Source organism: Berghia stephanieae, chromosome 7, assembly GCF_034508935.2.
Source record: "Berghia stephanieae isolate SIO BIC M18660-M18661 chromosome 7, UCSD_Bste_1.3, whole genome shotgun sequence".
NCBI classification, from domain to species: domain Eukaryota; kingdom Metazoa; phylum Mollusca; class Gastropoda; order Nudibranchia; family Aeolidiidae; genus Berghia; species Berghia stephanieae.
In genome coordinates this window covers 49,473,810-49,486,309 of record NC_088366.1, presented here as the reverse complement: position 1 = coordinate 49,486,309, position 12,500 = coordinate 49,473,810, and the positions used below count along the sequence as shown (strand labels likewise).

The 12,500-nt window shown below is 36.3% G+C and overlaps 1 protein-coding gene across 1 annotated transcript in view; it reads right to left on the bottom strand.

The window, feature by feature from the left end:
- Positions 1-12,500, bottom strand: part of LOC144976252 (putative methyltransferase-like protein 24) — a 28,909-nt gene that overhangs the window by 1,500 nt on the left and 14,909 nt on the right. Inside the window, exons 5-7 of the mRNA XM_078920439.1 lie at positions 6,648-6,719; positions 5,084-5,228; positions 169-327 (exon numbers count right to left, since the gene is read on the bottom strand). Coding sequence (XP_078776565.1) covers positions 169-327; positions 5,084-5,228; positions 6,648-6,719 — 376 coding nt within the window. The remainder of the gene's footprint in view (positions 1-168; positions 328-5,083; positions 5,229-6,647; positions 6,720-12,500) is intronic.

The window sequence follows — 12,500 nt, the reverse complement described above, 5'->3', positions numbered from 1 at the left end:
ACTACGCGCCAAGCGAGGCTCGAACCCAGGACCTTCCGATCCGAAAGCGAGTGTAATACCACAAGACCACGACATAGCCGGAAAAAAAAATTAATTAAAAACTACCCAACGCCAATATGAGCTTTATATAGCGCAATATCCAATCAATGCGATAACTAATCACTTCACCTGCAGTAGAAAATCCCTGGGGGGATCACTTTTTTCAATTTTCATGTGCAGCTCGAAGGCCAGTTGTCTGATGTCCGTGATACTTCCCTCGGACAACGCCCTCATCAAAGAGTATCTCTCTGCACCTTCAATATCCATTTTTACCATGTCCAGTCGACGCTAGAGAAAGTAAAAAGAAAAAGAAACAAATTTGTTAAAACAATGAGCTTTTATACAGTGCAGTATCCACTAAAAGTGCTCAAATCGGCTATGTGGTCTTGTGGTCTGACACTCGCTTTCGGACCGGAAGGTCCTGGGTTCGAGCCTCGCTCGGCGCATAGTTGAGCCCTTGGAAAAGACTCTTTACTCACTTTCTCTCACCGTACTCAGGTGTAAATGAGTACCTGGTCCGTTAACACCGTTGTCTCTGTCCGAAAAAAATTGTAATACATGTTAAGTGTTGCTGTTGGCCAGGGACCCCTTGTAAAGCGCTTTGAACACGTTTAGTGGATATTGCGCTATATAAATGCTCAATTTTTTATTTACTTTTGTAAAAAGCGTTTTACAAGGGGTCCCAAGCTACTAGCAGCAACTCTTTACAAGTAGGACGAGACATGCATGACGTCTATAGGGAATGAGATTAGCGGAAGAGTAGCGTCCCTTGATTGGACGTCACCCATAGTCTGTGACGTGACCGGCGGAAAAGTTATTAGAGAGAGAACGTCATGTTGGTTATGCGCAAGGATGAGAGACGCATGCGCACAACCAACATGACGCGTTCTCTCTCTAATAACTTTTCCGCCGGACACGTCACAGACTATGGGTGACGTCAAATCAAGGGACGCTACTCTACCGCTAATCTCATTCCCAATTAGGCATTATTTCAATTTCCCCGACAGCGACAACGCTGCTAACAACGGTCTTAATATTAATACTCATTTTACACTGGGAATGTGAGTTAAGACCATTTTTTTTTCCAAGGACTCAACTTCACTATGCGCCGATAGAGGTTTGATTTGACCCCAAGATCCTCCAATCCGAAAGCGAGTGTCATACGAAAAGACCACAGAGACGTCGCACAATTTGGTATATTATTATTGCCAGGGTTTGAATGTCCAAAAATAAATAAAAGCAAATATTGCTGCTTGGACATCGAAGAAATTTACAAGAACAGTGAGATTCCCTATCTAAGAGTGTACCAGGGTTATTAAGTCATATTAAATCAAGTTGTTTTAACAAGAACAGTGAGATTCCCTATCTAAGAGTGTAACAGGGTTATTAAGTCATATTAAATCAAGTTGTTTTAACAAGAACAGTGAGATTCCCTATCTAAGAGTGTACAGGGTTATTAAGTCATATTAAATCAAGTTCTTTTAACAAGAACAGTGAGATTCCCTAAGAGTGTACCAGGGTTATTAAGTCATATTAAATCAAGTTCTTTTAACAAGAACAGTGAGATTCCCTATCTAAGAGTGTACCAGGGTTATTAAGTCATATTAAATCAAGTTCTTTTAACAAGAACAGTGAGATTCCCTATCTAAGCGTGTACCAGGGTTATTAAGTCATATTAAATCAAGTTTTTTAACAAGAACAGTGAGATTCCCTATCTAAGAGTGTACCAGGGTTATTAAGTCATATTAAATCAAGTTGTTTTAACAAGAACAGTGAGATTCCCTATCTAAGAGTGTACCAGGGTTATTAAGTCATATTAAATCAAGTTCTTTTAACAAGAACAGTGAGATTCCCTATCTAAGAGTTACCAGGGTTATTAAGTCATATTAAATAAAGTTCTTTTAACAAGAACAGTGAGATTCCCTATCTAAGAGTTACCAGGGTTATTAAGTCATATTAAATCAAGTTCTTTAACAAGAACAGTGAGATTCCCTATCTAAGAGTGTAACAGGGTTATTAAGTCATATTAAATCAGTTCTTTTAACAAGAACAGTGAGATTCCCTATCTAAGAGTGTAACCAGGGTTATTAAGTCATATTAAATCAAGTTCTTTTAACAAGAACAGTGAGATTCCCTATCTAAGAGTGTACCAGGGTTATTAAGTCATATTAAATCAAGTTCTTTTAACAAGAACAGTGAGATTCCCTATTTAAGAGTGTACCAGGTTATTAAGTCATATTAAATCAAGTTCTTTTAACAAGAACAGTGAGATTCCCTATTTAAGAGTGTACCAGGGTTATTAAGTCATATTAAATCAAGTTCTTTTAACAAGAACAATGAGATTCCCTATCTAAGAGTGTACCAGGGTTATTAAGTCATATTAAATCAAGTTCTTTTTTTTAATGTATTTATTTATTTATTTATTTATTTATTTATTTATTTATTTATTTATTTTATTTTATTTATTTATTTTTTATTATTCTATATAATATATATATATATATATATATATATATATATATATATATATATATATATTTCTATTTTTTATTTATTTAGTTTTTTTGGGTTTTTTTTGTTTTGTTTTGTTTTGTTTTGTTTTGTATTTTAAGGTCAATATCCCTATTGATAGAATGCGCTTGGCCAAGGAGTTCACAACATTGCCATCCGGAAGTATAACACACAAACTCTGTGTAACCATGAACTTTTATAGTCTGGTTAATACAGTTTAGTGAGAACAACTCACAAACGCGGATGGCAAAAACAATAACAAAGGCCTGAGTGACGTCATCTGCATACTATCTATACCCATGTTTATTGTTGTATATATAAGATGAAGATAAAACTAAACTGGCAAAGTGACGACAAACATTGGATATCTCTCAGTCCTGAGGTTAAAAAAAAAGAAAAGAAAAAAGAACAGTAGAAATTCAACGGAAGCCATAATTAAATCAACAAAGACAGATGGAGTGGACGTTTCCGGTTTTTCCCATAATTTGTCAACAAAACACGACGCACGGAAAAAACTGAAGAAGTCTTTAATAATTCATTTATTGCGTTTTGTTGACAAATAAAGAGAAAACCCGAAACGTCCACAGTATAATCCGTCTTCGTCAATGAAATTGAAACTACCATTTCATTTTATTAATTTTGTTTATCATTGTCATATAGATAGTATGCGCTTGGCTAAGAAGCTCACAACATTGCCATCCGGAAGTATAACGGACCAACACACAAAACTGTGTGTATCCATGAACGTTTATAGTCAGGTTAATACAGTTCAGTGAGCATTACTCATAAACGCGGATGGCAAAAAAACAATATCAAAGACCTGGGTGACGTCATCTTCGAACTATCTATAAGAAGGTCAATTCAAAATGAATTTGTAATAATTTTTTGTCGTCCAGCAACCCGGTAGGTATGAACCAGTTAATGCTTAAGTTAACTATCGATAGACATGTATTTTTTTTTTTAATTGCCCGAAAACTCACCCTTCAAATATCGATCGATTTAAATGACCTTAACTCACTCAATCCTAGAGATTTTTGCTACTTTTCAAAATAGGAAAAATTGTATTAAAAATGAGCATGTACATAGATAGTTTTATTCAACTATCATAAACACGCAAAAACTAAAAACATTAGCTTTCATACTACGCCCATAATTTGTCTTAGAAAAATGTAATAAATAGGCATGAGGTAAAAGTAACCCGGGTAAACTACGGATATAGTCGGTGTTAGGGTTGAGTGAGTTAATATGTTGAGGAGCAGGCACCGGTGTAAAATAAATATCTGAACAAGTGTGTATGAAAGGTGCCAGACAAAGCAAGAAATAAAAATAGAAAAATTTAAAAAAAAAAAAAACATCCCCAAAAAATCAGTCCACTCGACTGGGGATCGAACCTCAGACCTTCTGATTACCGGTCAGACATGCTACCATTACACCCTCTGACCGGTAATCAGAAAGTCTGAGGTTCGATCCCCAGTCGAGGTAGACTGGTTTTTTTTGGGGATGTTTTTATTTTATTCTTGTATTTTTCTTTCTTGCTTTGTGTCTATCTGGCACAATCTCAAATACACTTGGCCAGTTCTTTATCAAAATCACCCTCATCTTGGCAAAATGTGACCCCTCGCCTCAAAACGGTATTACGTCGGGATGATGAAGAAGCTGAAAATTGAATTTATAGCCAGAAATCTCAGACTTGCGTTGAGTTTGGGTGTTTTGTTGAGAAGAATGAATATCATAATTTAGTGTATCGAATACCAACAATTCAACATTTGGACCAGTTTAGCTTTAAATTGACTTTTTAGTATCTGGTTCATCCCGACATAATACCGTTTTGAGACGATGGGTCACAAATATAATTTCAAAACTGGGACCTCGCGAGATTTTGATTAAAGTCCCAGATTTTGTCAAGATGATGGTCATTAAAATCGATGAATATTTAATTTGAAGGACGATTTTCTGGCCAAATTTTAAAATACTTGTCTTTCCATAGTACGGCACTTTAATGGTTAAACAACCAAGATAATAAATCAGATACCTAAAAATGCAACGAATCAATAATTAAGATACTGAATGTCTTATAAAACTATGAATATATAATAATATATATATATAATATATAATAATATATAATAATAATATATATATATGATAATAATAATAGTAATAGATAGATAGATAATAATAATAATAGATAATAATAATAATAATAGATAGATAGATAGATAGATAGTAGATAGATAATAATAATAGATAGATAATAGATAGATAATAGATAGATAATAGATAGTAAGATTGAAGTATAGATGTGAAGATAAACATATTGATGATTGATAGTGTAAAGAGTTAGAGAAGATTATTTAATATATATATTATTATAGATATAGACACTGAGTTAGATTAGAAGATAGATAGATAGTAGCTAGTAGACAGATATGAGACGACGATGATAGTAGATAGATAGATAATATAGTAGATGATAGATAGGATAGATAAAGATGAAGAGTGATGATGATTCTAAAACAAAATACCATTGTACCTTTGAGGGACTATGTCCGTTGGTCTCTCGTGTCTTTCCCAAGGTATGAACCACCCATCCATTTGTCATGTTCAAGGTCTTGTAACCGAGACCAATCTTGTGGAAGGTGAATTTGTGGCCGGTGGAGGGGTCGAAGTCACCAAGACTGCCAAAGACATTATTTTGTTATTGTTAAAAATAAGACGACGCACTTGGACGATACATATATAATAAATTTAATAATTTATAATAATCATAATGATAATGAAAATATAATAATAATAATAATAACAATAATTATATAATGGTATTTATAAATAATAATTAATATAATAATAATATGTATAATATAATAATAATATATAACTAATAATAATAATATAATAATAATAATATAATTAATATTTAATAATATATAATGATGATAATATTAAATAATAATATAATATAATTAAAATAATACATAATAATATAAAATTATAATAATATACATATATTAAATAATAATAATATGTTTCAATTAGGCACAGCAACAGCAAAACATTATAATAGGATTATTGTTTTAGGAGGGGTGAAAGAATAATGATGATAATATAATATGACAATATTGATGATGATACAATAATAAAATATCATTAAATAATAATATAATAATATATGAATCTTATAATAATATAATAATGGTATGATTGTTAATATAAAAGTAACATAATAATATAATAATAATAATAATAATAATATAATAATAATAACATTAATTAATAATGTAATAATAACAATAATATAATATATGATAATATGATAATAATAATAATGAATTAATATAATAATATAATAATAATAATAATAATAAAACTATAACTAATAGTGATGATAATATAATGTATAATAATAATAATAAATAATTAATAATAAAATATAATAATAAAATGAATAATAAAATAAAAGCATATTATATAATAATAATTGAAATATAATAAAGTCCAAGGTTTGAGAGGTATTTTTTTGTTTTGCCAAGATGAGGTCTTTAAATCGATGATATTGAGGACGAGTTTTACTGGTCCAAATATTTAAATGAATCTTCTTTTCTCGAGTACCTACACTGCCGTTTTTTCAAAGAACACAGTATGTGCTATTTGGTTCACATTGCAGGCACATATTGTGTTTTTATTTGTTGGGTTGTTTTTTTTTTTTTGTGTGTGTGTGTGTGTGCGGCTATGTGGTCTATAGGTATGACACTAACTTTCGGACCGGAAGATCCTGGGTTCGAACCTCGCGCGGCGCATAGTTGGGACCTTGGAAAAGGCTCTTTAATGACTTTCTCTCATCGTACTCAGGTGTAAAATGAGTACCTGACCGTTTACAGCGCGTCTCTGTCCGAAAAAAATGTGTACTATCGCCTAACAGGTGTCATGTCTCGTCCTACATGTTAAGTGTTGCTGTTGGCCAGGGACCACTTGTAAAGCGCTTTGAGCACGTTTAGTGAATATTGCGCTATATAAATGCTCTATTTTATGTTTATTTTTTTAGAAACAGCGGCAGAACGGAAATTTAATGGTTACAAGTTCTACAGGATTTGGCTTACCTCGGGTCAAAGGCGTGAACCTCACACCCATACCTTTGGATGGCGATATCAAAACTTGGGTCATGATTTATCCTGAAATAGAGAGCAAATGGATGTCCAGGTCAGAACGTCGCCATCGTTATCTTCTAGCCTAACCATGGCCTTCGTAAAGTAATGGCCTGATACTGACCAAAAAATGACGTCCAAATGCCAGTCTTTTGCAACAAAAGAAAACAAATCGTGAGTTGTATTCAATAGTTCAACCAATAAAATGACTTGTTACCATGAGCTCTACTAACGACAACTCACTAGGCGGTGCAAAAACCAAATAATGACGTCAAACTGCCAGTCCTTTTGGATTTCAGTATCAGGCTATAACATAACGATGGCTACGTCCTGACACTAGAACCCTCTAGAACTGGCAGTTTGACGTCATTTTTTAGGTTTTTGCACCGTCTAGTGAGTTGTCGTTAGTAGAGCTCAAGGAAACAAGTGATTTCATTGGTTGAACTATTTAATACAACTCATGATTTGTTTTCTTTTGTGGCCAAGTATTTGTCTTTTGACGTCGTTTTTTTTTTTTTTTTTTTTTTTTTTGGGGGGGGGGGGGGGGGAGGTCATTGTCAGGCTAAAAGTTAACGATGGCTAAGACCAGACGCAGAAAGTGGCGATGGGTTGGTTGGCTATACCCTGCGGAAAGAGACCTGTAATATAGATAGTTCGAAGATGACGTCACTCAGGTCTTTCTTATTGTTTTTTGCCATCCGCGTTTATGAGTAATACTCACTGAACTGTATTAACCCGACTATAAACGTTTAAGGATAATAATAATAATAATAATAATAATAATAATATAATAATAATAATAATAATAATAATAATAATGATAATAATAATAACAATAATACCCTTCCACCACGACATCATAAGATATCATCGCCGAGGCATTCCATGAAGGAATATAGATATCTCATCAAACAAGATGTCTGATGTCAACAGGAATCACCCATGTTGTCCAAGTGAGACAATTGGGGTTAATAATCTTGCTCAAGGAAAAAAAACCAAAGTGTCTGAAGATGGGCTCGAAAACGGGACCTTCTGGGCCACAGTGCAATGCCTGAACGACTCGGCCACTTCGGTGGAAATTCCTCTGTGTTATTAATGTCCGGCGTCCAGCCAAAGCTGTAAAAACGTGTTGATGAGAAATACAGGGTATGTGTGTGTGTGTGTGTGTGTGTGTGTGTGTGTGTGTGTGCGTGTGCTAAATGTCCGGCGACCACCCAAAGCTGTAAAAACGTGAGAGAACTACAGAGAAATACAGGGTATTTTGAAGAGTCCCGAATGAATACGGAGAATAAGAATATCGGTCAACCATGACGCGATTGGGGACGACACCCAGCGCCTGGCTGAGTGTGTGTGTGTGTGTGTGTGTGTTTAAGAGAGAAATTGATAGAGAGGAAAAAGGGAGTATGTGTGTGTGTGTGTGTGTGTGTGTGTGTGTTGAAGAGAGCAATTGATAGAGAGAAAAAGTGTTTGTTTGTGCGTGTGTGTGTGTGTGTGTTAAAGAGAGAGAGAGATTGATAGAGAGAAAAAGGGAGAGAGAGAGAGAGACAGTTAATGTGTGTGTGTGTGCATGTGTGTGTGATAAAAAGAGAGATTGATAGAAAGAAAGAGGAAGAGAGAGAGAGTGTGTGTGTGTGTGTATGTGTGTGCGTGTGTGTGTGTGTCTGTTTAAGAGAGAGATTGATAGAGAGAAAAAGGAAGAGAGAGAGAGAGAGTGTGTGTGTGTGTGCGTGTGTGTGTGTGTTTAAGAGAGAGATTGATAGAGAGAAAAAGGGAGAGAGAGAGAGAGAGAGAGAGTGTGTGTGTGTGTATGTTTATGTGTGTGTTTAAGAGAGATTGATAGGGAGAAAACGAGTGTGTGTGTGTGTACGTGTGTGTGTGTGTGTGTGTTTAAGAGGGAGATTGATAGAGAGAAAAAGGAAGAGAAAGAGAGGGAGAGAGAGAGTGTGTGTGTGTGTGTGTGTGTGTGCTTGTTTAAGAGAGAGATTGATAGAGAGAAAAAGGAAGAGAAAGAGAGAGAGAGAGAGAGAGTGTGTGTGTGTGTGTGTGTGTATGTGTGTGTTTGTTTAAGAGAGATTGATAGGGAGAAAACGGTAGTGTGTGTGTGTGTGTTTGTGTGTTGTTTTTTTTAAAAGAGAGATTGATAGGGAGAAAAAGGAAGAGAGAGAGAGAACGAGAGAGAGAGAGAGAGATAGAGAGAGAGAGTTTGTGTGTATGTGTGTGTGTGTGTGTTTAATAAGAGAGATTGAAAGGGAGAAAACGGGAGAGAGAGAGAGAGTGAGAGAGAGAGAGAGAGAGAGAGAGAGAGTTGTGGTTTTTAAAGAGAGAGATTGATAGAAAAAAAAAAAAAAAGAGAGAGAGAGAGAGAGAGAGAGAGAGAGAGAGAGAGAGAGAGGGGGGGGGGGGGGGTGTTGAGATCTCTAGCCATTAAGCTACTCAGCCATACTGAGATTGAGAACACGCCTGGAATTCCAAAACGCAAGAGTGTAAGAATCGTTTAAATAGACTCGTATTATACCCCTTATAATATGGAAAACCCGTTCACTCCTTTGTCAATGCGTATTAGTTGTTATATTTTTTGAACCCGTTAAATACAAAAGTTATTCAAACCATTCCACAATATTTTTTTCGCTTAATTAATTATTGGATTGTGTAGAGTTTGAATAAATGGCAGTTTGGTTGGTGAGCTGGGATAATCTTTAAGAACGTGTGAATACATTCATACAGCTTTTTACTTTTTGGGAGGATCAAATTTTCATTCAAGCAGACGAATTAAATTTGCGAATCGACGAATCCGTTCAATACGTCACAAATCAGTGCAGTTGAGTTGTCTTCTACTGGCGCCCCACCCAAACAGAGGACGAATTTTTTTTTTAATGTAGGCCGTAAGGGGGGGGGGGGGCGTGGCTGGCCCAGCGGTACGGTCTTTGCTTCGTACACGAAATGTACCGGGTTCGATCTTCCGCCACTGAGCTGTGTAGCCTTGGGCAAAACACAGCACCCTAGCTCGATTTACGGCGCTGCACTGCGGCTGACGCCTGGGTTATTCCAGTCTTCCATTGGAATAGACCCTAGAGATAAATTTCCCCTATGGGATAATAAAGGGATTTTATTTTTATTTTTATTTATAAGAACACGTCAAGCCTTTGCCACTATGATAATCAGATTGATATGAAAATGAAATTGGAAACTAAAAACACGAAATTTTATATGTAATTTCAAAACAAACTGAAAATAACAATCTCTCTCTCTCTCTCTCTCTCTCTCTCTCTCTCTCTCTCTCTCTCTCTCTCTCTCTCTCTCTTTCTCTCTCTATCGCTATCTATCTCTCTATCTAACTCTTCCCCTCTCTCTCCCCCTCTCTCTCACACACAAACACCCACCAACAACACACACACACACACACACACACACACACGCACAGACAGAGTGTTGCTGTAGGCCAGGGGCCCTTTTTATAGCGCTTTGAACAGTTCTAGTGGACCTTGCGCTATATATACAAAAAACTTGAGCTTTTATATAGTGCAATATCCACTAAATGTGTTCAAAGCGCTTTACAAGGGGTCCCTGGTCAACAGCAACATTTAACATGTAGGACGGGACATGACGCCTGTTAGGCGATATTAACATTTTCGGACAAAGACAACGCTGTTAACGGCCAGGTACTCATTTTACACCTGAGTACGGTGAGAGAATATGAGTAAAGAGCCTTTTCCAAGGACTCAACTATGCGCCGAGCGCGAGGCTCGAACCCGGGACCTTCCGATCCGAAAGCGAGTGCCATACCACTAGACCACATAGCCGCACTAAACGTGCTAAAAGCGCTTAAAATGGGTTGCTCATTTCTTTCTTTTTTTTTAGATACAGTTTCTAAGCCTTCAGACTCTCCTCGTCAACAAGATGTATTGGACCAAAAACGTATTCTACGAATTTTTCGTAGCACTAAGTTGGTATGTGCGGCTACTATGTGGTCCAGTGGTATGACACTCGCTTTCGGATCGAAAGGTCCTGGGTTCGAGCCTCGCGCCCGGCGCATAGTTGAGTCCTTGGAAAGGTACCGAGTTCGATCATCCGCCGCTGCGCTTTGTGGCCTTGAGCAAGTCGCGACCTCGCCCTTGCTCTCCTTTCGGCGCTACACTGCGGCTGACGCCTGGGTTAAATCAGTCTCCCCTTGGAATAGACCCTGAAAACAATTTTCCCCTATGGGGATGAATAAAGGGAATTATTTTTAATTTTCTTATTACTGATTTTTATGGTTTCAGGTCAGTAATTTAATAAAATTAATATATCGCTCACGCATTAATAATTAATGTTTTACAGACATACATTTTTGTGTTGCTGTACATTTGTGTGTAGCGTGTATGTAAGCAAAAATTAATGTGATCAATTGTATCAAAACTGTATTAATTCTGTATTAATACGATTCTTTGTGCGGATATGTGCTCAAGTGGTATATGACACACGCTTTCGGATCGGAAGGTCCTGGGTTCGAGCCTCGCTCGGCGCATAGTTGAGTTCTTGGAGATAGCTCTTTATTCACATTATCTCACCGTACTCAGGTGTAAAATGAGTACCTACTGGCCGTTAATAGCGTTGCCTTTGTCCGAAAAAAAAACTTGAATATTATCGCCTAACAGGCATGACGCCTCGTTCTACATGTTAAGTTTTGCTGTTGGTCAGCGTCACCTTGTAAAGTTCTTTGAGCACGTTAAGTGGATATTGCGTTATATAAAAGCTAAAGTTTGTTTGTTTTTGTTTGTTTTGTTTGTTTTGGGGTTTTGTTTTGTTTTGTTCTTTTGTTTTTTTTTTAAACACGATTCTTTAACCAGTTAAACGGTCGTATTCAGGAAAAATGCGAGGGGTGACAGCGAAAAAGGCCTAAAAACATTTTTAATGACCTTTTATATAGCGTAATATCCATTAAACGTGCTAAAAGCGCTTTACAAGAGGTGCCTGGCCAACAGCAACATTTAACATGCAGGACGGGACATGACGCATGTTAGGCGATATTACAAAAAAAAATTTCTGACAGAGAAAACGCTGTTAACGGTCAAGTACTCTTTTTACACATGAGTAAGGTGAGAGAATGTGAGTAAAGAGCCGTTTTCAAGGACTTAACCATGCGCCGAGCAAGGCTCGACACCAGGACCTTCTGATTCGAAAGCGAGTGTCATACCACAAGACCACGTAGCCGCACAAAAGGCCTACCTGCTCTTGTGAAGAATATAGGTATTAAAATTAACCTAACTATCTGGAACTTCTGTGGTGTAATGGTAGCATCACGTATGTCCGGTAATCAGAAAGTCTGAGGTTCGATCCCCATTCGAGGAAGACCGATTTTTTCGGGGAATTATTTTATTTATTGTATTTTTCTTCCCTGCTTTGCCTGGCACTGTTGCATAACACTTGGTCAGATCTTTATCTCACACCAGTACCTGCTCCCTCATTTCTCAATTCGATATTCTGGAATGACGCGACACGAGGTCCCAGGTTTGAGACTTTTCTGAGTTTTTTAATGGCTTTTTTTTTGGGGGGGGGGGGGGGGATTTTTGTTTTGTTTTGTTTTGTTTTATTTTCTTTTTCTTTTTCGCCAAAAAGTTTTCTGGCCAATTTTTTAAATATAGAAGTTCACGGGTTGAAGTTTAGCTGATCTCATAGACTTTGAGTTTAAATCAATGTCTTTATTGGATAGAGTGAGTTTTGTGTCTTAAAATATATTTTTAAAAACGCACGTTAATTTAGGTAGGCTACGTAAATTCTAAATCGCGTGAAGATAATAGACGTCTATGCACTAAATCGTCACAACGAGAA